This window comes from Lutra lutra, chromosome 11, assembly GCF_902655055.1.
Source record: "Lutra lutra chromosome 11, mLutLut1.2, whole genome shotgun sequence".
In the NCBI taxonomy this organism is placed as follows: domain Eukaryota; kingdom Metazoa; phylum Chordata; class Mammalia; order Carnivora; family Mustelidae; genus Lutra; species Lutra lutra.
In genome coordinates, this window is record NC_062288.1 from 79,944,681 (window position 1) to 79,969,108 (window position 24,428).

Here is a 24,428-nt window from a genome sequence, read left to right on the forward strand (position 1 = left end):
CATTTAACTTGCTGGAGTTCAACCATGACAAAAGTGCAGGCACAAGGGTTCTTGTCACTTTCACATATACCACCTTTGAGAGCTCACCACTTTTTCCTAAATCAATTTCAAGCTCTTTATGCTGGTGTCAAGATCCTTTCCAATGTAGAACCAACATACTTCCCTTTACATACCTTACTTCACAGCTCACAGAAACCCTCTGTTAAATTAACTCCCACCTTTGCTCTCCTGTCTCAATCACATGCCTCTTATTCCCATATGAACATATCCGATACATCTGTCAAGAGCCAAATCAACTATCACACCTTTCAGAACTTTCTGGACTTTACCAAACAAGATGGAGCCTTTCCCTCCACAACTTCATTAGCATATTCCTAATGGCTGTCATATTCCACCTTATGACAGGGTTGCACACTTGTCTCATCCCTTCCTAGATAGACCTCATGTCTCTATAGATCAGGAGGTGTATTTCAATTTTCTTCATCCATATGTGTGCCTTGTTCCAGCAGACAAAAAATATGTAACTAATTCAAGTGAAACAAACTTCTCTATTGGTTCAGAATGATAGCCTTTAATGCCACAGGGTCTGAACCTTATGTCAAAAAGGAAAATCTAGGGGTAAAAGACAGTGCACATACTTTTTTTAAAAAAAGATTTTATTTATTTGAGAGAGAGAGTGGGGAGAGAGGCAGAGGTGGGGGGAAGAGGACAAGCAGAGCCCCATGCAGGGCTCGATCTCACGACCCTGAGATCATGACCTGAGCCGAAACCAAGAGTCAGATGCTTAACCGAGATGAGCCACGCAGATGCCCCGACAGTGCATATACTTTAAATACAGTTCCCATACAGTTATCAGAAGAGAACACAACTTAATTTTTTTAGTGGTAAGCAGAACACACGTATCGAATCTACAATATAAGGCCATAAATTTTCAAAAATGTCCAGTGCTTAAAGACTGTGTGCTGACAAAGATGCCCCCAAGACAATCCCACCACACTGTTCAGAGGACTATCATGATGTATAAAAGGAAAAAGGTGTGACAATTTAGAGACGCCAGCTTAATCATCAAACATCTAAGCAATATCACCTGTCTCAGTCTGACCAAAAACCTCCAACACTTCACTGTCAGATAATTTTAACCTTTTCACATTGCCTAAGAGTCTATTAACTGCCAGTTTATGTAAGCAAAAACATACCACCTTTTTAAATGTACATTTTCTCTCCAGCAAAGGTGAATTAGTTTTTTCAGACCAATCTTCCCATTGAGTAAAACCAGGTAAAATGAAAAGCCTCAGTTTTTCGCTTCAAAGGGTAGACAAGACTTTTTCTGGTCTAGGAAAAATAGTGGAAAAGGAGGACCCTAAGCTCACCTGTTACCACAGACACAATTAGATGACAATCACATCAATTTAAATAACCCAGAAAATGACTTGAAGACTGGCAGAACAAACTCTCCACAGCTAAATGAAGAGAAGATGCTACATTGAAGAGGGTAGGAAGGTGCTAAGATGAAGGGATCTGAAGGACTTTCCACAGGAGGGAGGGACAATAGAGGCACAGGGAAGGGAGAGAAACAGACTTTCACATGGGGAAACCCACAGAGGAAAGATGAATCCCCATAATTTTTGCTTTTGAAAACTAGAAGGACTGAATTTTATAGCTTTTTATAAGCACCAGTACTTAAAACCTGGAACTTTAAAAATCTGCAGGATTTTTAAATCTCTGGGAGAGCGCAGAGGCCAAGATGAAACTGAGTCCCTACCCTGAAAGAAATAGCACAAGAAAAAGCCCTATTGAGATATAGCACAGAAGGAGCAGTTTAAAAAATGCCTGGGGTATATGGGAGGAAGATATGTTCACTAATCTCAGAGCATGTGCTGGGGGGCAAGGATCCATGGGAGACTTCTCCAGGAATAAAGACTCTGGCCTGCACTATTTCCCTGCCCCACCCCTCAGCCTAAACACATGCTACAAGCTGAAAGCAGCACAGGACCTACACTCCTACCTAACTTGATAACAGTGTGCCTACCCGTGTGTTCCCCAGTGGACACACTCCCTCAAGCCAGGCCTCAGCTTAATGTCTCCTCCCATGGAAGACCTTTGCAAGTTTTGGTAACACCCCGCAACTGACACCACAGTCTTCTGCAGATCAAGTCCCTCCAATACACTCTTGGTCTGAGCCCATCCAAAACAGTGCCACAAGGCCGCCCGCATGCAAGCAGCCCTGATGGACCAGCACCACTCCAAAGGGATGCCTGCCCCAGGGAGAGGGACAGAGAACTACACACACCAGCCAGACTGAACCCCAGCAGTGGGCTGGGAACAGATAGCTGATCTGACAGCAGGCCCCACTTACCCACAAAAGCTTTACAGAAGACAAAACAGGGAAAGCAACCTACACCTCAGTGCTACTGCATCTATTGCAAATGCCAGGTCTGACGCCACTTAAACCCAAGGTATCCCCAGACCAACCTATTAATGTCACAGGGACCAAACACTGCCCATAATAGGCAAATAGGGCCATTGCAGATGATGACTGAAGAAAAAAGTGGCTTAGCCACAATAGCAGAGTGCACACAGCACATAGAGGAGACACCCCTGAAGTACCAGTTCTGATGTACAGGGAACACAGCACTGCAGGGCACTGCAGGGCCTCTTCTTCATAAGGCCGCTACTTTCAAGAGCAGGAAATGTAGCTGATTTTCCTAACACATAGCAACAGACACAGAGAGTTAGACAAAATGAGACAGAGGAATATGTCCCAGATAAAGAACAGGACAAAATCACAGCAAGATACCTAAGTGAAGTGGAGACTACCTAAGTAAGATGCTCTTGAGGAAGGAGTGGAGGGCTCAGTGAGACCCTTAACAAAGAGAGAGAAAACATCAAAGAATCAATCAGAAATGAAGAACTCAATAACTGAAATTAAAAATACACTAGATGGAATAAATAGTGGGCTAGAGAAAGCAGAAGAAAAGATCAGGGACCTGGAGAACAGAGTAATGGAAAACAATCAACCTGAACATGTGAGAGAATAAGTAAGAATACAAAATTAAAACAGCCTTAGGGAACTCAGTTACCCAATCAAGTATAATAGTTATATTACAGGGATCCCAGAAGAAGAAAGAGAAAAAGGGACAGAAAATATATTTGAAGAACAGCTGAAAACTTCTTTCTTCTGGGGAAGGAAACAAAAATCCAGATCCAAGAGACATAGAGAATCCCCCAAAAAGTCGACCCAAGGAGATCTGCCAAAACCACGTAATAAAATGGCAAAAAATAGTGATAAAGAGAGAATTTTAGAAGCAGCAAGAGAAAAGAAAACAGTTACATATAAGGGTAATCCCACAAAGCTATCAGCAGATTTATCATCAGAAACTTAGCAGGCCAGAAGAGAGTGGCATGATATATTCAGAGTGCTGACAGAAAAAAACCCGCAGCCAAGAATTCTCTATCCAGAAAGGCTATAATTCAGAATAGGAGGAAAAATAAAGTTTTCCAGACAAACTAAAGGTAAAGGAATTCATGATCACTAAAACAGCCCTACAGGAAATGTTAAAGGAGACTCTTTGAGTGTGAAGGAATGACCATAAGTAGGAGTAAGAAAAGTAGGAGGCACAAGAGCAGTGAAATTAAGTATATCTATAAAAATCAGTCAAGGGACTCACAACATAAAAGGATGTAAAGTACAACTTCATGTACCTAAAATGTGGGAGGAAGAGGAGTAAAGAATGGGTTCAAACTTAAGCAGCCATCATTTTAATATAGACTACCATATGCAGATGTTATATACAAACTGAACAGGAACCAAATATCAAAAATCAGTAATAGATATGCAAAAAAAATAAAAGAGAAAGGACCAAAGATCACCACTAAAGAAAGTAAACTAATCATGAAAAACCAACAGCTAACATCATACTTAATGGGAAAAAAATGAGAGCTTTTCCCTAAGGGTGGGAACAAGACAAAGGTGTCCACTTTCTCCATTTTTATTCAAGATAGTACTGAAAATACCAGCCACAGCAATCTAACAAGAAAAGGGGATAAAAGCCATCTAACTTAGTAAGGAAGAAGTAAAACTTTCACTATTTGCAAATGACATGATACTATATATAGAAAACTCTAAAGACTGCTGTAAGAAACTGCTGGAACTGATAAATGAATTCAGTAAGGTTGCGGGATACAAAAACCAATGTACAGAAGTCCACTGCATATCTATACACTAATAATGAAGCAGGAGAAACAGAAATTAAGAAAATAGTCCCATTTATAATTATACCAAAATGAATAAAATATCTAGAAATAAATTTTACTGAGGAGGTGAAAGACCTGTACTGTGAAAACTATAAAACACTGATGAAAGAAACTGAAAATGACCCAAACACACAGAAAGATATTTCATGTTCACTGATTGGAAAGACAAGTATTGTTAAAATGTCCATACTACCCAAAGCAATCTTCAGGTTTAATACAATCCCTATCAAAATACCAACAGCATTTTTCACTAAAGTAGGACAAACAATACTAAAGTTTGTGTAGAACCACAAAAGACCCTGAGTGGTCAAGCAATGTTAAAAAAAGAAAAACAGGGGTGACTGGGTTGGTTAAGTGTCTACCTTCAGCTCAGATCATGATTACATGGTCCTAGGATGGAGCCCCACATTGGACTCTCTGCTCAGCGGGGAGTCTGCTTCTCCCTCTGCCTCTCCCCGTGGCTTATGCTCTCTCTCACCCTCACTCTTTTTCTCTCTCAAATAAATAAGGAAAATCTTAAAAAAAAAAAAAAAAGAAAAAGAAAACTAGAGGTATGACAACTCCAGATTTCAATGTATACTACAAAGCTGTAGTAATCAAAACAGTATGGTACCAGCACAAAGTAGACAACAGATCAATAGAACAAAAGAGAGGGCCCAAAAATAATATATAGTCAATTAATCTTTGACAAGGGAGGCAAGAACACACTATGGGGAAAAAGTCTCAAAGAAATCCTATTGTGAAAACTGAACAGCTACATGAAAAAGAATGAAACTGGACCACTTTCTTACAGCATGTACAAAAATAAACTCAAAGTGGACTAGGACCTAAATGTAAGACACTAAACCTCAAAAATCTCAGAAGACAGCACAGGGAGTAATTTTTCTAGCATTGGCCATAGCAACATTTTTCTAGATACGTCTAGATACATTTTTCTAGATAGGCAAGGGAAGCAAAAGCAAAAATAAACTATTGGGACTTACATCAAAATGAAAAGTTTCTGCACAGCAAAGGAAATAATCAACAAACTAAAAAAGCAACCTACTGAATGGGAGAAGATATTTTCAAATGATCTGATAAAGGATTAGTATCCAAAATATAGAAAGAACTGATATAACTCAACACCAAAAAACCCAAATATTCCAATTAAAAAATGGGCAGAAGACTTGAACAGACATTTCTCCAAAAGAAGACACACCAATAGCCAACAGGCACATGAAAAGATGCTCCACATCGTCATCTGGCAAATGCAAATCAAAATGACAGTGAAACAGCACCTCGCACCCAACAGAATGGCTAAAATAAAAAATACAAGAGACAACAAGTGCAGAAGAGGATACAGAGAAAAAAGAATCCTCTTGTACTGCTAGTAGGAATGCAAAATGGTACACTTGCTATGGAAAACATATGGAGGTTCCTCAAAAAACTGAAAATAGAACCACCATATGATCCAGCAATTCCACTACTGGGTACTTACCCAAAGAATATGGAAACACCAATTAGAAAAGGTAAATGTACCCCTATGTTTATTGCAGCATTACTTACCATAGCCAAATCATGGAAGCAGCCCAAGTATCCATCAATAGATGAATGGATAAAGAAGATGTGGTGTAAACAGATATATATATATATATGTGTGTGTGTGTGTGTGTATATACACTCATATATATACACACACACAATGGAATATTACTCACCCATAAAAAATGGAATCTTGTCATTTGCAACAACATGAATAGAGCTAGAGTGTATACAGTGCTAAGCAAAATAAGACAGTCAGAGAAAAACAAATACCATATGATTTTCCTCATATGGGCAATTAAAGATACAGAACAAAGGAACAAAGGAAAAAAAGACTCTTAACTACAGAGAACAAACAGATGGTTACCAGAGGGGAGGTGGGTAGAGCGATGTGTGAAACAGGTGATGGGGATTAAGGGTACACTTTTCACGATGAGCACTGAGTAATGTACAGGATTGTTAAATCACTATATTGCATACCTGAAACTACTGGAATTAAAATTTTTTAAAAATAAGGTAAAAAAGACTTGCTCCACCATAATTCTGGGGAAGAAAACCCAAAGAGATGAGTCTAGCATCTGGCATGACCTTTCATGGGTATGCCAGGAAGAGAACCTAGAGCAACCATAGCCTCCAGAATGTGAGTGGAAAATGCCAGAAAGGGCAGATTCAGAAAAAGCAAAGCCCAACTTCCATGTGAACTCTGTTTAAATCTCTGGATAACCCCCAAACTGAGTGGGTGTAGGTAAGCAACCCAGGTAAAGATGAAAGAGCTGAACTTTTATTTGAGCTACCCCCAACCTTAGATTAGGCAAAGTTTTCAATTTAAGTCTAACCAGTCTAAGTCTAACCTCTGCTAATTAAAAAAAGAGAATCAACCCTTTCCAGGAAAATGTAACAATCTAGAATCTCCACAGCATAACTATTCACATCATCCAGTATATAATCCCAAATTATGAAACTGGAAAAAAACAGAAAACTATGATCTGACCCATTTTTAAGGAAAAAGAAAATCCATAAGGTTCAACCCCAAGCTGACACAGAATTTTGGAAATATGATGCAAAGACTAAAAAGAGACTTTTCTAACTCTGTCCATATGATAAAGAACAGTACACTCAAAGTATATGAAAAGATAGAAATTCTCAGCACAGAAAGAGAAGAGTATGCTTAACATAAATATTGAAATAAGAACACTTATTTCTGGCAAATGAAATGGCATTTAGATAACACAGTATTTTGGCAGTCAGTCACTGATCACAATGAAAAATACATGACCACAACAAAAGCTGTCACTTAACTAAGCATTAGTGACAAACATCCAATAAAATTTTCTGTATTTCTGATTTTTCAAATCTGTTCATCACAGCACAGTAAGAATGTTCTAACATGAATTGACCTAGACAGCAGAAGAGTGAAAAAAAGGAAATCTTATCTCAATGTCATGAACATTCTTAATAAAATATGAACAATGAGAGATAAATTCAATTATAATTAATCATGAAGACAGTTATGTAATCATATTTCCCATGAGACAAGTAAGCAGAATATATAAATGAATGTCTATAAATACTTTTGAAGGAGGGCTGGCATTTCATTTTACATCAGATTTCTTAGGTATTGGAGACCAGAACATTCCCAAGATCCCTCCACAGTTCTATTTAAAGCCACAGAATTGTGGATGCTACCAGTCAGCTTACCATTTCTTCAACGTAAGGGTAAAGCATGTCTCCAAAGTATTCTGTAGCTTCAATCGGAAGCTGTGCTGGCAAATTGTCAATGGAACACATCAGAATCCCAGAACCTTCAACACTAGGAGAAGCAATATGCTTTATTCAGATGTAAAAAATGTTATTTGTAAGCTCTAACTTTTCCAGGTGTCCACTCCATTATATGTGTTTCATAATAATTTATAATTGTGTACCAAAGTCTAAAAGAAAATAAGCAAAACTTTCTCCAGCAACCCATCTCCCATTTAAATATAATAATATACATGTTTTTAAGTATTTGAATTTGCTTGTAGTTTTTCTACCAAATTTTTAAATATGTTTGAGCATAGCTCTGGATATTTGTATAGCCGTCATAAAAATGTAAAACATTGAGTATTTTAAACTAGTACATCAAGGTTAACTGAGTGACGTATTCCCATCTATCTCTTATGATCTACAGCCTTAGCAAACTCACCTGTCATGAATAATATGCTGGTCTGCATCATACATGCAAAAAGGATGTTCTATTGTTGTACATTCAGTCATAAACTCTATAGATCCTCCTGTGTCAGCTGAAATGTCACATATCGCCACAAGTCTGAAAATAACATCAATACTCAGATCAGAGCATGGAACTTCTCAACAAGATTAAAGATGAATGAAAATGAAAGGTACTTGAACAACTTTCAGTGTGGGAGCCAAATATTTCCTGGGCTCTTCAGTTCTTTTTCCTACAGTTCACTGTTCAGGACACTGTATTCTTCTAGGATATGGACAATCTTCCCAATACAAATTTTAGTATCCATATACAAAAGTAAGAAGAAAAAGAAGAGCAGGTGGAGAAAAAAGGAAATCAAAGTGGAAAACCCCATCCCTAGAGAAATCATAAGAAACAACCTCGTTAAAATTAACCTATTCAGCCAACTCTAAATAACTTACGAAAGTTTGATCACACTACCTCCACCCTGCTTAGCGGCACAAGATTTATTCTGAGGAGGACTCTGCATGACCGAAGACTACAGAACACACAAATACATTGTTCTTCATACAAGGTGAGGCCAGAGTGTCCCATCAGAAGGTTTGGAATTGTAGGTAACTTTTTGTATCATGGGGATAGATCTGTGCCTATCTAGCCACATAATTTTACATGTTAATGCTGGGAAATCTCCAGAATTATGAACAGAAATCTCAGCCCAGCTTTTGAAATCCTTTAGTGGTTAGCCAAAAATTTCCTGCCCAACCTCCAACTACCACTTGCCTTTATAAACCCTGCACTAGAGCTAGACTGTTGTACTCGCTGTGTCTTAAGTTGTGCTTTGGTGGTTCCATACTTATCAAGCATCAATCCTACCACCTGCAATTCTCTTTCTCCTCAGTCTTCCCTTTCAAGGCTTTGCTGAGCCCAATGTTCCTACTTTCTTCTAAATTCTTGAGCTATTTATTGCTCCTAGTACTCCCTTGGCATTTACATCATGCCAGCTGCATGCCTTAGGGTAGCAATCATATTTTTTCTCTATACTTTAGCTTAGCAGAGTGCCAGGTAGATGAGGTGTTCACAATTTACTGTGATTAATTGATTTATTTATTGACTAATGACGTAATTCAACATTTAATAATTATTTGAATACAAACTGTATGTCAGGCAATGTGCTGGGTACTTGTCGCCAAAATAAATAGGACCCCTATCCTTAAGATTAAATTTTAACGGGAGGGAGAAAAATCATAAACACAAGAAAATAAATAATCATGAATTTCAGGGGGAAAAAAGTACAGACTAGAGAGAGATGGAGACAGGGACATAGAAGATCTTTCTAAGGAGTTTACCTTTGAGCTTCATGTAGAGTTGAGAAGAGAGTTTTAAGAAGAAGGAAGGTTAACTGTCAAATGCAGCCAAGAAATTGAGTGAAATAAAGCAGACCCCTAGTCTTTAACAGTCAAGTCCTGTGATATGTGAATCCCCTGTAGATGACACCCTAAGAGTGGGCTCTGCTGCTGAAAACTGCCATCCTTACTAAAGTAAAGTCCTTACTTGTGTGGTAATGCAGGGCAGCCTTCCACACCAGCAACAGAGGACTTGCCTGGAACCAAGAGAGTCTGGACATCTTGGCGAGTTAGAAGACGAGGGGTGTTTTGCTCCCAGTAGATTCCGTTAATTAAACAAGTTGTATAGGGTGCAATCTGTAAAGCAAGTGGCAACTTGAACAAGATAGGCAATAGCAAATTTCAAAGCAGCAGGCTGAAAGAGAGCTAACAGTAAAGTTCATGAGAAATAATTTAATGTTACTTCAAAGTGACTTTATTATTTGCCACATCAGTGGTCATTCTGTGAGGTAAAGACAATAAATACCCACCCAGATTTCAGTGTAGAATTACTCCACGAGAGATAAGTATATGAGCATAAATATATTAATATTTCTGTTTTCTAAGGTAGTGCATAGCCAAGAAAAGGAAAAGGACAGAATCAAGTGACCTAGCCCTCTATTTCCAGCTAAACCACCAGTAGTGTGATCTACATCATGCTACCTCAACTTCTCTGGGCTCTATTTTCCTTACCTGCCAGACTGGGATAACACGTACCCCATTCCTCAAAGGAATGCTGTGAGGATTGAGACAGATAACATCTATAAGCTCCATGGACAAATGTGCTACATACATGCATACATGGTAACTAGGTCATTATAAATTTTAGGAGGCATCCAATCACCAATATTTCTGTGATTGGGGGAAAAACAAGGGATGGAAATTTACTAGATTTTTAATTTTTCAGTCTGAAACTAGTTTCATAATTTTTCTTTCCCAAACATCCCAAGCATTCTCAAGCTACAGGTAGAAGTCCTTCTCTACGACATGTTCTACATGCCATAACAACTGTATTTCATATCAGAATCTGCTATCTTATTGTTCAAACATATTTAAAATTATTTAAAACATTTCTTTTCATAATAAATGCACGCACTTTTTATTTATTTTTTGGTTTGCTGATTTTGAGGAGGACTTCGCAGTGACTCCTATGTACATACATTTTTCTTCTTAGAAGATACGGCCAGTGTGTCCCCATCAGAAGGTTCTGTATTACAGGAAACTTTCTGTACCGTGGGGACAGGCCTGTGCTTATGTAATTGTGCTGTTTCACTCTAGTCCCCTGTAATCAATGCCATGGATTCCAAAACAACTGTCTGAGGTTATGACTGCAATTTGTGGCCATAGAAGGGATGACCCTAGGTTGAGATGAAACCTCATAGACATTGTGCTTTGCCAATAGCACTGACCAGTCCAAGGTAAATACAGAAAAGAGTATTCCACAGGAAATGGTTTAGAGATATTGGGCACATGCAGACCTGAAGCAGAAATAGAGATAGTGAAACTAAGGGCATATCCAGCAAAACCACTAAGTAAAGCCTGCTCCCAACATCGATAAAAGCCAACAACTTCTAAGGCCAACCCAAAGGATTCACAAGTCAATATGGGGAACTGAAAACCAATATATACATTAATAATCTCTCTCCTTGAAACCAGCCTAACTATAGCATATTAGGAGCAACCAAGTGAGAAGCTGAGTGCGATACTCACGTCAGTATTAAAACGACTTATGTAGTGCTCAGGGTATTTGTCATACTCTACAGGATCATACACACCATCTGTTTTCCTGACAAGATGATGATGGCGACTTAACACCGTCCCATACACTTTTCTCAGGTCTTGGAGAGGAGAAAGAAATTAGTAAAGTAGGTGACAAATGATAAAGATTTATGGTGATAAAGTATTATAACACAGAAACTGTTAAAAACAGTAAAAGATACATACAGTCATTCCCCTCCCCCTTACCTCCATTTTGGGAAACTTCTTTTAATTCATGTGGTTCCACATATTCACAAGGCAACTCATTGAAGATTTCCTGGGCTCCCTGTAAATAATGCATGAGTAAAAATCTAAAAATCAATAGGAAAGAAGCCAACATGTTTTCCTGCAAAGATTCCAATTCTCTTTCCCCACAATTATTAGCTCCATTTGTCCTGCCCAGAGATGAAGTGCGCAACACAGAAGTACAGATAAGCTTCTCTCACACAGTCTACACACCAACTTTTATTCCAGTAGGAACAGCATCCATTGGAAGGAGCTTTCATTTTTTTTTTTTAATAAAGTTACTCAGAGTAGACACAAAGGTGTTTAAAAATGAGGGCACAATAAAATATTTCTATTTACTTTTTGCTTCATTGCAGAATTATTTCAAGTGATGAAACTGTATTTCCTATGAAAAAAATTAGATGCTTATCTCACAGTATAATACAAAGAGTGATGTCCTATTTGTAACATGTTTTCATTGAGAGAAGATCCCTGCGGGATCACAATCACCTTCTCAAAACCATCCCAGAAGGAAGAAAAAGTATGAATTCTGATCCTGTATTAAGCTTCCTAAAATCTTCTGGGCGAAACTTCAAATCATTTTAAAAAATTTACATCCCACGCTCACTTCCAAACTTTTGGCTATCTCAGTGATGAAGGTAAAAGAGATCACCTTAAGAACCGATCTATGTACCATTAACAATGATTTATCTCTTTAGAAAGAAAAAGTGTTCAAATACTGTGACAGGTTGGAGTCAAATGACAGCAAAGAAAGTTAAGTTTGGAACATTACTGCTCTATGCTGAGGAAAGGTTACCTAGGTAAGAAAAGTACCAAAAATAGAACGCCTACTCATCCAGAAGCAAGGTTCTGAGATGACCAAAAATGTTCACATTCCTTGGGCTAGTTTCAGAGTTTGGGCTGCTTTACAGAAAGACTTCCTTAGAAACATCTAAGAAGTTACCTTAGATACATTACCAGTCCCTGTGAACACAAATGTTAAAGGCCCTATAGACTTTGGCATCAGACCCAGAGATATTTCATAGCCAGCATCGCGGACAGCTTGCACGGCCTGGCTGCTGTTCCTGTAGTTATGGGCCATGCCAATGTGCTGCAAGCAAGCACACAGGAATTCACATCAGTTGACCGCCTGAGACATTGTCCTGATACATATTTTCCAAAAAATGAACAAAATACACATCTCACCATAAAAGGTGTGTGATGTCCCAAAGCGAGGAGCCTTAGCCCCATTCCATGTAAAATGTTGATCATCCCTATTGCAGAATCAGAACAAGAGAAAAGCCATCAGTCAGGGGTTGAAGCTTGCTCTCCCTCTCTCTCCAGCCTGCTCGGTGCTCTGATGAAGCACAGACCACGGCGCGTCTTGGATTTGGAAGGGGCCCCAGTGGTCACCTTATCCATCTCCTCCATTTTCTGCCATCGAGAGCACTACTCAGCAGCATCCCTATCTAATCCCTTCCACTTTCAACCCTGGCAAATGAAAAGTGTCCTTCTTCTTTTCTAAGGTTGTTCTCTCTACCTTTGCTCCAAATCCCATCCCTTCCCATTCCTTCCCTAAGGAATTCACTTTTGAAATTACTCCTTTCACTGTCCTTCCTTATTGGTTCACTGTTTCTTTTTAAATTAGCGTATACTGTATTATTTGTTTCAGGGGTACAGGTCTGTGATTCATCAGTCCTACACAATTCACAGTGCTCACCACAGTACATACCTTCCCCAGTGTCCATCCCCCAGCCACCCCATCCCTCCCAACCCCCCTCCCCTACCAGCAACCTTCAGTTTGTTTCCTGAGATTAAGAATCTCTTATAGTTTATCTCCCTCTTTGGTTTCATCTTGTTTCATTTTTCCCTCCTTCCACTATGATCCTCTGTCTTGTTTCTCAAATTCTTCATATCAGTGAGATCATATGCTTGTCTTCCTGAGTTATTTCGCTTAGCACAATATACTGGCTCACTCTTATCAACATTTAAAGACAGATTCCTCTCAAACCAAAACTAACGAACAAACAAATACAATGTCAGCACTGACCTTATGACAGCCATTGGCAATTTTAGTTATCTAAGTAGCTAAACTCAGGGAAGAACTGTCAGATCTTGACTTACCTGTCAGTGGTATTTGGCAACGTGGAACCCTCGCTTCCCCAAGCATCCCTAACTTGAAAATTTTCATCCCACATTTCTATAGGTGCCTCTTCCCATGCCCATTTCTTTTTTGTGTCCTCTGCCCTTTCCTTAAGGTCCTTTTTTAAAATTAGCTGGGCTCAAGATTCTGTCCAGGGACCTACTCCCTTCAATCTCTATATTTTTTTTCCTTAGCTAATTTTATCCAGTCCTAAATTTCAAGTATTCTGTATACAATGATGACCCCAAGTCTGTATCTCTAACACAGGTTATTTTATTTCAAGACCTGATCAATTATCTTACGGATTTCTCAGTTTGGACTCAAATAGTGAAAACTCAGCATACCCACAGCAAAGACCTCAGCATCCATTCTCCTCTTTTTCTTTTTAGGAACAGAACTTTCCTTCTCTGTATCCCTTCTAAATGTTCTTTGATCTTTTTTCTGAAGTCAACTTTTAAAAGAGTAATTTATATTCAATAAAATGCACCAATTTAAAGTGCATCGTTTGATAACCGTGAACATATGTATGCACCCATATTACCACCAACATAATTGAGATATAGAATATTTCCATCACTCCCCAGCTCTTTGCCCCAGAAAAGTACTGGTTTTACTTCTCTCTGTACAGAGTAGTTAATTTTACAGTTTCATATTAGTGAAATTATTAGTATATATTCTTTTTTGTGTGTCTGCTTTCACTCAGCATGTTTTTGAGATTCACACATAATTTAGTGTAGTTTCAGAATTTACTCAGTAGTTTACTTCTTTTTATTGACAAGGAGCTTCCATTTTATGGGTATATAACAACTTATTTATCCATTCTTCTGCTGATAGACATTTGGATTATTTTTACACTATTAGAATGAAGCTACTAGAAATAAGTCTTTGTAAAAAAAGTAATTCATTTCTCTTGATAAAAGCCTATGAATAGAATTTCTTATCTACATTGATATTCAAGTTTTTTATTTCTTCTTGAGTTGGTTTTGGTCATTTTCGTCTTTCAAGGATTTGTCTATTTGATCAACATTGTCAAATTTATTAGCCTATTCATAATATTCTATTTCCCTTTTAATGTCTATATGAAATATAGTGATGACCCTTCTTGTATTCCTAATATTGGTAAATTGTGCCTTCTCTATTTTTCTAATCAGCCTAACTGGAGGTCTATCGATTTTAGTGATTTGCTTAAAAAGAAAAAAAAAACTAGCTTCTGATTTCATTGATTTTCCCTCTTAACTTTATTAGTCTTTTCTTGTATTTGCTTTGGGTTTAATTACTCCTTCATTTTCTTGCTTCATAAGATAGAAGTTTAGATCACTAATTTGGACTTTCTTCATTTATAATAAAAGCATTAAATGTTATAAATTTCCTCCCAAGCACCACCTTATCTGCACCCCATAAATTCTGGTATGCTGTTTTAAATTTTCATTGAATTCAAAGTATTTACTTATTTTTCCTGTGATTCCTTCTTGACTCATCAGTTATTAAAAAATACATTGTTTACCTTCCAAATATCTGGAAATTTTCTAGATACCTTTCTATTATTATTTCAACATCAACTTTATTATAGTCAGAGCACACACTCTATGATTTAAAACATTTCATGTTTATTAAGAACTGTTTTGTTCTTATGGGCCATCTGGGTGAGTGCTCAAGAACCCTCAATTATATCAGAGTAGCTGATGGTGTTTTACTGTTCTATATTTCCACCAAATTTTCTACTTGTTCTAACAATTACAGATCTTTGAGTTCTAATCTGATGTAGAGTTATAACATGAAGTGATGTTTCCTCAACTAAAGAAGGCTCAAAGTACTAAGTGGGCCAAAAGTCAAGTGGACTTTCCCCCTAATTCCAGTTCTTATCCTTGCTTCTCTTGGTTCCTGACCCTCTATCTTTTCCCTCTCTTTTCCCCCTTTTCTTCTTCTCCACAACTTCTCATCACCAAACTGACCTCTCCTAGTCTTCCAGATAGAGCTACCTTAAAAGTCAGATCCTATTCATAGTTGTTCTCCTTTTCCCTGCTTTTTCTTTTTAACTTTTGTAATAAAGATATGTAATGATTTACTTTTTTATTCCCCTAATATTCATCACCCTTAGCTGTATCCCTATGTTTATTTTTTTTCTTTTAAAGATATTATTTACTTATTTGACAGAGAGAGAGAGGTCACAAGTAGGCAGAGAGGCAGGCAGAGGTGGGGGGGAAGCAGGCTCCCTGCCAAGCAGAGAGCCCGATGCAGGATTCGATCCCAGGACCCTGAGATCATGACCTGAGCTGAAGGCGGAGGCTTAACCCACTGAGCCACCCAGGTGCCCTCCCCATGTTTATTTTTATCGGTGGAAATAAACACTTCCCTGCTCTAGCCACAGAAAAAAAGAAAACACGGTTACTTCCCAGGTAAATTTAAAAAGTGGGTGGTGTAAACACCCTGGCATACCTACCTGCCACACCTGCCCACTGTCCAAATGCCACTACCCGTGTTCCTCTATGATCCACCATTTTCTCGTAATCAATAAGTCGGATTTCCTGAAGAAAGGATAAAAAATTTTCACCCAGACCAACTAAGCTTAATCTCAATGAGTAAAGCATATAAATGAGCAAATAAATATATCACATTTCTTCCTCTTATAAGATATATCTTGACTTTGTAAGTTACCATCAGGTGCACCATGAAATATCCAGAAAATGCTGGGTCACAAACCACTGATAGGTCTGTGATTAGAGATGGTCCTAGTAGGGTGATAAACGCCCCCTGAATGTGGTCAATAAAATTGGGAAGGCATGATTTCCTTTAACTTTTAGGCCAGCACGATCTACGTATCTATCTACAGTCCATTCATCCCACATCCTTCCTTCTAGTCTCAAAGAAAACAAGTCCCTCCCAAGGCTAATCCCTGTAAGCTGGATCCCAGCTTTTCCCCATGTCTTCCAAGACCACGCTTGGAACTTTTCCTTTCCTGCATTACCCCTTTGTACACTGCTTCTTCCTACCTTAAAAATGACAACACCCCCTTCTCAAGTCCATACACACAAATCTCATTTTCTCTCTCCCCTCCCCCTTCCCTCTTTTTTCTCTCTCCATCCTTTTACAAGTAATCTTCATTTACAAAGTAGTACATGCCACCTGCTTTTCATTTTCTCACCTTCACTGAAATCACATTCTTCTGTCTTTGGGAATCTTCCCTCTCAGCAATGTCTTATTAACTCACACTTAAAAGCTACTGATATACTGTAATTATAGAATGTCTTAAATAGTCACTTTATGTCCTCAAAGAGCGTATGATTTTTACCATGTGCCTGAATATAAGAATGTTTACTATTCATCCAACCCTAAGTAACTGGTTACAAATTATTGCCAAAAAGCAGTTCTGTTTTTGTTCAGTTCTCTTGTAACAAACAAAAGTTCATGTAACAAAAAAGAAAATCCTTCCTAAGTACTTTTATTTATTTATTTATTTAAAAACTTTATTTATTTATTTGATGGATAGAGATCACAAGTAGGCAGAGAGGCAGGCAGGGACAGGGGTTAGGGGGGAAGCAGGCTCCCTGCTGAGTAGAGAGCCCAGTGTGGGGCTCAATCCAGGACCCTGAGATCCTGACCTGAGCTGAAGGCAGAGGCTCAACCCACTGAGCCACCCAGGTGCCCCTCCTAAGTACTTTTAAAGGAGTTTATCTGCTTAAGGTGAAACCTTTTTCTTGTAGCATTATTTACATTAATTACTTTTCGAATTTGTTTTTCAAAACCACTGGGAATTCACTAGCAGAGGTCTTGTAAATTTGAAATGATAGAATATATTCTATAGGCCCATACAGAACATAATTTCCTCCCTTCCTTTTACAGTTTGTGAGGTCTCCTGTCCTCTGCCTATCCTTAGATTCTAGTCTAGTTTCTAATGCTCCACTCAGGCATTCTTACCCTAGGGCTTGGACCTTGGACTTCTCTATCTACACTTACTGCCTACCCTCATCAAGTCTCCCAGTCTTAGATCCCATCAAGTCTCTAACAACTACAAATATGAGTCGCTTGGAGCTACAAACTCATTATCAATGGCTCCCTCTTTAAAATCTAATGTCTAAAGTCTGAAATCTGCTTAGATGTCTAATGGAAAAATTAAACTCAGCAGGCCCTACACTCGACTCCTGACTCCTGATTGTCCCAACCAAGCCTGCTCCCTCTTGCAGTACCATCATCTCAGTCTGTGGCCACTCCTTCAAATTGCCCAAGCGAAGACCTTGGACTCCTCTCATTTGCTCTTTCTCTCATATTCCCCATTTGTTTCACCCGTAACTTCTGCAGGATCTGACCTCTAAAATACAGCCAGTATTGGGTCTGTGTACCACCACCTCTACTTCCACACTTCCACTCCCTTGTGCAAGCCACTGTCATTTGGAACCTGGTATCCATACTAGTCTAGACTAACAATCTTACCAATTTTCTCCTCCCATCTCCAATATTATCCACACAGCAGGCTGAATAAGCACTTTAGAACATGATTTACTAACCCTCCACTCAGCCAGACCCACAGGACCTTGCACTAGTATGCTCTCCGCTTGGAAAACTCTTGCCTGACAGATATGACTTGATCCTTCACATCCTTTGAATTTCTGCTCAATGTCAAATTTGCAGTGAGCCTCTCCCCAATCGTCCTATTTAAACTCTTGTCCACCCACAGTGCCCAAAACTCCCTTTTTCCTTCTGTATCATATTTATGTCCATCACACATATCTCTAAGTGACAGATGAGATATCTTATTTATATATTTATCATCTGTCTCCTCCCACTAGAATGTAAGCTCTGTGAAGATAGAGTTACTTTATTGCCACTGCAGTGAAGAGGGTCAGTCACAATGCAGACACTAAGTATTTGTTGAATGAATACTTTAGAGTTTTGGTATAGTACTTATATCTCAAAACATGATTTCTTCCTTCATGAATGATAATAAATGTAAAAATAATTCCCAGTCCAGTTCTGGCACTACAGAGCTATGCAACCTCAGTCTAGTCACTTCGCCTCTCTGGGCTCCATCTGAGAAATGAGGGAAGTGGATTATATGATCCCCAAAGCTCTTTTCAGCTCTCAATTCTACTTGGTAATATCTGACCAATTGGCATTATAAAATGCTAATCGTTTGGGGGGAACACTTTTATCATTTTTTTCCATCTCAGTACAAAAGGAATGAAATGTTTGGTTTCTCTTATTAAATTCCAAACATGCACAGCAGAGAAGCCCTAAGAGCAGCAGAACTATTCAAGCACTAATTCACAGATCACCTTTCCTACTGAGGTGAATAACATGATGTATTTCCTACATGCTGAAAGGAAACTAAAACTCCACTTGACATTTAAAGATAGAAAGAAATACTGTTTCTATGTTAACATTTATGATTACTGGTCACTAATTACCTGTCTCAGAATCTCATCCAGCAAGCCCATATTGGCCTCCTGAGCCTTTATTGTGTGGGAGAAGAATGCATAAGTCTTCTTAGACATTAATTTTTCCTCTGGGGGTCTTTTAACTCCCAAAATTAGACAAGCTTCAGAAATATCCTCCTGAAGAATGCCACCAGCTTTGACATATTCCTGGGAATGCAATTTTGGTTAAAAGTTATTTCCCTAATTTGTTGTATTCTTATTTTCTTTAATAAATAAGTGTAGCAATTAAAGGCACAATCTTTTGAAGGCATAAAATCTGTATGGATCAGAACAAATAGTAGAATAGCTACTTCTAGTATTTTTACTTTCTTGCCGAAGATCAATTTAACAAGTTTGACTTTTATAGCAAAAAAAAAATTAGAAAATTCACCACCTACTCCTATTTAAGAGCAGTGAATAGTATGTCGTAACTACTAGCACATATGATTTTAAAATATTTGTGAAATGTATATTTTGTATCAACAATGCACTGAAATGTTAAATGCGAAATAGTAATTTATTACTCAGGTGTATTTTTAAAAGAAAGACATATATCTGCAATATTTACTTTTTTCTTTTCTTCTTTTCTTCTTTTTTTTTTTTGGTTCAATTAGTATTTATTACTGCCCCACTCCATCCAGCAGACTGTGCTAGAGATGAGACGGTAAGACACACTAAAAAGGCAGACAACATCCTTCCTATAAAGAAGCTCACAAAATACAGTAAAAAGAAGTCAGAAGCATAGTAAATGAGGCTGAATTCAGAAGAATTATGAACAGCAGAATCTAAGTGATACATTAGTTTAATGGATACTGAGATCTAATTCCTGGGTGAGATTATCAAGGAAATATGAAACTTTAAAGTAATCTAAAAGGCTAGGTAGGATTTGGAGAGATGGAGATGGGAGATGCAAGGTGGTAGTATCAGTAGAAAGAATTGAAGAAATATATACAAATATGGAGGCAGGAAAGTAAGGAGATGTTTAGGGCATAAGGGATAAGTCAATTTGGAAAAGAAGACTATTACGGTGAATATGATCTTTACTAGATAAAAAATAAAAATCATCATTGACATTTATTAATAAATTAGTACTTGCTTTACTAAGCTTTTTCAGGAATTATCTCATATAATTTTCCTAAAACTCCCATCAGGTAGGTATTATTATTATGGTCATTTAATCAATGGGAAACCTGAGGTTTACACATTTAACTGAGATCGAGTAGCTAGTACATGGAGGCAACAGAAGTCATTTCAGACTTTTAAGTAAAGGGTTAGCACGATCCAGGCAGAATCAAAAGAGCATCAAAAGTGGCAGCTGAATAAAAGGAAGATGAATCCAGTTAGGAATCTACTTTAAAGGAAACTACAGATGGACAGATACTACAAGAGTGAACATGATTCATACCTGGTTTCTTTGAAAACAATCTATTTGTCCATTTGTAGTAGACCGGTTAAATAAATCACAAATCATGGAGTAATTACGGCATTAAAACACAGCCATTCAATAGACTGAAGCGGATCTCCATGAACAGACAAGGAGTGAGTTCCAGGATATCTCAACGACTAAACAAACAAGGCAAGATAGAGTATGTATAGTTCACAACCTTCTATGTAAGACTAAGGGGGAAACTGAGAAAACACACACACACACACACACACAGGCTCATTTTTACGGAAAGAAACGTAGGAATCATAGATCAGAAACTAATGACAATAGTAAACTATGGAGAGGGTAGGAACAGGATGTAAGGGATTAAGATAAGAAGACTTTCTACATTGCATCATTTTATATAGTTCAAACATTTGCAACTTGTAAATGTTTCACTTATCTTAAAAACATAATTAAATCAAAAAGGATTTAAAAGCAACCTTGAAAATGTACAGAAAAAAATACATAAATCCAACTGTATATCACATTGACAATATAACTATATGGAAAGAATAACTCAAATAACTTGAATACAGCAATCTGAATATTCTTTGTGAGATATATTCTAAAAGCAGAAACACTTTTTTTACTCAAAAAATACTAAACTCCGTTTAATAGCTTTATTTTTTATTGAGGTATAATTGACATACATTATATAGTTTCACATATACAACATAATAATCGATATTTGTATGTATTGCAAAATGATCGCCAAAATAAATCTAGTTAACATCTGTCACCATGCACAGTTGCATAAGAACTTTTAAGATCTACTCTCTTAACATTTATAGGTTTATTGTTAGTTATAATAATAGTTATCATGATTCCAAAACTATTTTATGTATAATACAAGATAAAACAAAAAGCATGCCTTAATATTATAAAGAATTAAAATTTTCACTACTGGAGAAAATAGATGTAAATATAAAATTTTAAAGGTAAGAAAAACCTGCAATGTTAAAAATTGTAGTTGGAAATATCCGTATTGATTCATGATGAAATAATATGAAGTAATATATATGTATATATATGTGTAATCTTATTTCTTAGCTCTATTCACTAAAAGTGCTAAGAGCAACAATATCTCAGTAAAAATAAGCATACTTAACACCGGATATCAGATCTTGGTTTCTATATACTAAAAGAAATCAGAGCTCCCTGGTGAGATAGATGGCTAATCCTAGGTGCACAAGGTAAGACTAAGACCATTTGTTGGTGCAGGAAACAAGAAAGCAGAAAGATCAAGTGCTCCAAAGGACAGAGGAGCACCCTTAAAGGAACACTCTATCTCGAATTTGGGGTAACTGGGACATTAAAAAAAAGTGGTTAATAGATTATCATGCATTAAATGAAAAAGGTCCATGCAGCCGTAATGATACTCAAAAGAGCAAGAAAGAAAAAACTAAGGGCAATCTCTTTTCTATAGAAGAAAATCAGCAAGTAAACTTAGAAGAATGATAAGGTCAGAAAAATCATCACTTTGCAAGCTTCCATGTAAAAAAATGATTCAGGAAAGATCATCAACGTATCCTAACATCTTTAGCAAAAGGTAGCTGAGAAACAAACACAAGATTCACAGGTCTCAAAACATCACTCCGCAGAAGACTCAGTAATTACAAACAGAAAAAGGTATGTAGAGAATGGAGAGACCTGGTGGCAACTACCTCAGCCAAGTGACCACAAATTCCTAAACTTGGGACAACCTGGTATTTTGTGTCTGATGTGATAGAGTGGAAAGAACACGCACCACCTGGATAATATTTGTTTCAGAAGTGTTTTAACCTGAATATAATCGCCAGTAACACCCAGAAGCAGACCATTCTACAAATCAACTAGTCTGGACTCTTCAAAAAGAGTCAATGTCTTAGAAACAAACAAGTCAAAAGGGCGTGCAGATCTAAATTAAAAGAACTAAAGAGACATAACAATGAATGCAATGAACCTTAATTAAGCCTCAATTAAAATAAAAGACCATAAAGACATTTGAGAGAATGGGGAATTTGAAATGGGCTATGTGAGATGATATTATGGAATTACTATTTTTTTTAGGTCTGATGGTTATGCAGGAGAATGATTTATTCCCAGGACATGTAGTATGTCTTAGTGGCCTTAGTCTCCCCAGTCCCAGAACCATGGCTGCACATGGACATAATGACTAAAGGACATCACCCCCTTCTAAAGGCAATTCCTCCATCCCTCACCTGGAGAAAGCATGGAATAGGGTGGAAAAAAAAAATACTTAACTGATTAAATTCTGGACTCAAGTAAAAATTCTAACTAGAAATCTCATTATAATCAAAACAAAGGAATATCATCATGTGGTGTTTAAATACATTGGCGAACATTTCATTTTTATTCAGATGTTCCTTGATTTCATAAACATTGCATTTTTACTCAGATGCTCCTTGATTTTCATTTTATTCCCACATATTTAAAAAATAAGAAATATTTACCTTGTCATGAATGGCTCGCCTATTGGAAGGCTGTATTAGGACTTTGTATCCCAGGTTGGTGATCCCTTTGATGTGCCGGGGAGCCAGAGGCGCCCTCCTCTCCCAGGCATTCACATCCTCCCTCCTCAGGGCCATCACTGCTTTGTGGTGAAGCCCTTTGGAGAAGCTGAGCCCCAGCCTGCCCAGTTTGGTCCTTTGTACTCGCAGCATCTTAAAACCTGCTGACTGTAAAGACATCGTAAGAGAACAGGACAACAAAGGCAGGAGGGCTCACAGATCATTTCTGGTCTCCTGAGAAATCTGCTGTAAAATCCAACCAACTCAGATATAACAGACACAAGATAGAGAAAAGGGGAGGGAAACCTTGGATGACGTGAAGTGCTCCTTTACCCAACAAACCCAAATTTCCACAAATAAGGTTATTTCCAAACTAAAAAAAGTACTGAGCAAATTATAGGACACTAGCCAATATTTGCCAAACCAAAAGAGTTTTTGAAATATGTTTCATCAAACATGTATTCAGCACAAAAATTGTAAGCATGTTAACCTATGATGCAAATACAAAAAGATAATTTATGCCAATTTTGATGGCACAAAGGCTAGAATCCTTTAATCGTGTGCAAGCTTCTTGACAATCCAGCTCCAACTTCTTTGGAGTTTCATCTCAGACCATTCCCTAAACTGGTGCTACTCAAAGTGTGTCTGGCAGCCTGTTGGCAATCGGTGACCTGCTCTTTATGGGTCCTGGATGAGCAATGCACAGAAATAGAAAGGAAGTTCTTGGAAACCTCTATATCACATGACCATTTTTCTAGTAATTCAATGTTACTGAATTTTAGAAAAGTATTGGTCCTGGCAGATTGGAAATTTAAGAAAACAAAACAAACATGCTTTTCCATGACAGGTGTTAAAAGGTTAAGAAGCACTGTGCTAACCACCACCCCCCCACCCTTTTGTTGTTATAAACATGCTGTTCCCCTTTCAGGGTTTCCTCCCCATACCACTTCCGCCTGCTATTATATTAAACCCAGACCTGCCTCAACCAGTTTTCTGCTACTCCAGATTGCATAATGCCACTCATTTATTCAATCAAGAAACTGAATAAACAAGAGGCTTACTATGTGCCAGCACAGAGTCAATTTTATATAGATTTTTAAAGCATAAATATCAAACAATAGTCTGTCCTTCTTCAAATGGTTACATACACTTGGCAATTTCAGAGGATAATCTGCTGGATCATTTCAATGCTAAGTCTTAGTTTTTTATGTTTAAGGTTGGCATCAAAATACAGGAATTGAGGGGCGCCTGGGTGGCTCAGTGGGTTAAAGCCTCTGCCTTCAGCTCAGGTCATGATCTCAGGGTCCTGGGATCGAGCCCCACATTGGGCTCTCTGCTCAGCAGGGAGCCTGCTGCCCCCTCTCTCTCTGCCTGCCTCTCTGCCTACTTGTGGCCTCTCTGCCTACTTGTGATCTCTCTCTCTGTCAAATAAATAAATAAAATCTTTAAAAAAATACAGGAATTGAATTTCACGCTTTCTAGAAATTTCCTACCAATCACTGCTAACATACATCAAAATTCTTATGAACACATTTCTGTTACATCAGACTGCAATCTCTACACCAGACCCACTTTACAGATGGGGAAGTTCTGTCTAAACAGCGGCATAT

The 24,428-nt window shown here is 37.8% G+C and overlaps 1 protein-coding gene across 2 annotated transcripts in view; it reads right to left on the minus strand.

The window, feature by feature from the left end:
* The window catches only part of AASS (aminoadipate-semialdehyde synthase), a 52,241-nt gene that overhangs the window by 22,166 nt on the left and 5,647 nt on the right, over nucleotides 1-24,428 (minus strand). The window contains exons 1-11 of one of the 2 annotated variants that reach the window (XM_047694994.1): nucleotides 22,762-22,867; nucleotides 19,448-19,529; nucleotides 18,871-19,047; nucleotides 15,909-15,993; nucleotides 12,532-12,599; nucleotides 12,290-12,436; nucleotides 11,308-11,386; nucleotides 11,053-11,180; nucleotides 9,512-9,660; nucleotides 7,958-8,080; nucleotides 7,474-7,585 (exon numbers count right to left, since the gene is read on the minus strand). In XM_047694994.1, coding sequence (XP_047550950.1) covers nucleotides 7,474-7,585; nucleotides 7,958-8,080; nucleotides 9,512-9,660; nucleotides 11,053-11,180; nucleotides 11,308-11,386; nucleotides 12,290-12,436; nucleotides 12,532-12,599; nucleotides 15,909-15,993; nucleotides 18,871-18,957 — 978 coding nt within the window. In that variant the 5' untranslated portion in view covers nucleotides 18,958-19,047; nucleotides 19,448-19,529; nucleotides 22,762-22,867. Of the gene's footprint in view, nucleotides 1-7,473; nucleotides 7,586-7,957; nucleotides 8,081-9,511; nucleotides 9,661-11,052; nucleotides 11,181-11,307; nucleotides 11,387-12,289; nucleotides 12,437-12,531; nucleotides 12,600-15,908; nucleotides 15,994-18,870; nucleotides 19,048-19,447; nucleotides 19,530-22,761; nucleotides 22,987-24,428 lie in introns of those variants that run through there. The other variant, XM_047694992.1, reaches the window with a different exon arrangement.